Source organism: Ochotona curzoniae, unplaced genomic scaffold (genome assembly GCF_017591425.1).
Source record: "Ochotona curzoniae isolate NIBS_2020 unplaced genomic scaffold, NIBS_Ocur_1.0 contig_4265, whole genome shotgun sequence".
Lineage (NCBI taxonomy): Eukaryota > Metazoa > Chordata > Mammalia > Lagomorpha > Ochotonidae > Ochotona > Ochotona curzoniae.
In genome coordinates, this window is record NW_024466199.1 from 20,179 (window position 1) to 21,942 (window position 1,764).

General features: G+C 45.4%; 1 protein-coding gene across 1 annotated transcript; it reads left to right on the forward strand.

Annotated features, from left to right (window-relative positions):
* The first annotated feature begins 255 nt into the window (after positions 1-255).
* LOC121159481 (mas-related G-protein coupled receptor member X1-like) lies at positions 256-1,314 on the forward strand. Its single transcript, XM_040984640.1, has one exon. The coding sequence runs from the start codon at positions 256-258 to the stop codon at positions 1,312-1,314; it is 1,059 nt and encodes a 352-aa protein (XP_040840574.1).
* Positions 1,315-1,764: the final 450 nt, after the last annotated feature.

The following is a 1,764-nucleotide window of genomic DNA, read 5'->3' on the forward strand; positions in this document are numbered from 1 at the left end:
TAATCTCAGAGCAGCCATGTTTTATCTATTTCTATCCAACATGAAATAGACTAGTACCATTAATAGGAGAGATGGTACTACAGATTATTCCTGTAAGAGAGGAGTTTCTCAGTTGGAAGAGCCTGAACCTCTGCTTCAGAGGCAGTGTGAACTGTATTTGAATCCAAGTTTCAGGAGTCCCATGTCTTAGTAAATTTTTTCCTTTCTGCAATGCTCTGTTTCCCTATTTTGTTGGTCAGGGACTCCAATTGCAACATGCTGGCTACTCTTGAGAATCAGTCATGCAGCAGGCTCTCAGATCTTGTTTGTGTTCCCAGGAACACAACTGGCGGCTTTCTGAACATGAACCCAAGCATTACAGACATGAACAACGTCTCGCAGAACGAAAGTGGTGGGACCACTAAGCCAACACCTGACAAGCTTCGCCTGATCCTGTGCTCGCTGACCTTCATCATCATCTTGGTTGGGATGGCAGGAAATGCGACTGTGTTATGGCTCCTGGGCTGCCGCATGCGCAGGAACGCCTTCTCTGTCTATGTCCTCAACCTGGCTGGAGCCGACTTCCTGTTCCTCTGCAGCAGCTTTATACTATACTTCATAAATGGTTTTGATTTGTTCTCCATTTACGTTCCAAATCATTTCTTGCCCATTTGGATCATTTTCTACCTTGCAGGCCTGGGCATCCTCAGCGCCATTAGCACGGAGCGCTGCCTGTCTGTCCTGTGTCCCATCTGGTACCGCTGCAGACGCCCCAGGTGCCTGTCAGCTTTCCTGTGTGCGCTGCTCTGGGCGCTGTCCTTGGTGCTGAGCCTCGTGGCAGGGAATGACTGTGGTTTCCTATTTAGCAGTGAGAGCTTGGAGAAGTGTAGGAAAATTCGCTTCTTCACTGTGGCATGGTTGATATTCTTATTTTTGCTTCTCTCTGGGTCCAACCTGGCCGTGCTGTTCAGGATCTTCTGTAGCTCACGGAAATTTCAGCTGACCCGGCTGTATGTGACTATCCTGCTCACAGTGCTGGTCTATCTCCTCTGTGGTCTACCCTATGGCATCTATTTGTCCCTCTCACGCTTGATTGATAGCTTTTATTGTGATGTACCTATCTATTGTACTCTAATTCTGGTTCTCTTGTCTTGTGTTAACAGCTGTGCCAACCCTATCATTTACTTCTTTGTGGGTTCGTTTAGGCAGCGGAGGCAGGGACAGACTCTCAAGCAGGTTCTTCAGAGGGCCCTACAGGACACTCCTGAGGAGGGTGACAGTGAGAAGAGTCTGCCCCAGGGAACATTGGAGATGTCAAGCAGTGGTGTAGTGTAGCCTGGTATTCCCTCTGAACTCACAGAGATGTGGCTACCAGAGCCAGCTCTGCCACTGTCAGTTTGCAGTCCTTTCTTCAACAGGAGACTGGAAGCAGTGCATCAAAGGTCTGAATTTCTTTGGTCATTTTATGTGCCACAAGCTGAACGAGTGAACCATTATGACATAAATCCTTTGCCTGTGTCCTATAATTTCACTCTTGAAAGTTTGAGATAATTAAATCTAAAAATATTCACTAATAAGATGTCTTTCTTAAATTTGGCAGGCCTTAGAATATCCCTTTAGTTTCATAAGTGTTGTTTATAAATTATTTCTTTAGTGATTTTCTGTCAATCTTGTCAGAAATAGCCATTGACCAGATGTGGACTATTATGTCTGACTTCTTTGCTTTCATGACATCCAATCATAAATTTCTAAGCCACATTAATCATCATCTGTGTTTAGAGGCAG

Coding starts and splice junctions, on each gene's coding strand:
- LOC121159481 (XM_040984640.1), top strand. CDS start 256: ATGCTGGCTACTCTTGAGAATCAGTCATGCAGCAGGCTCTCAGATCTT.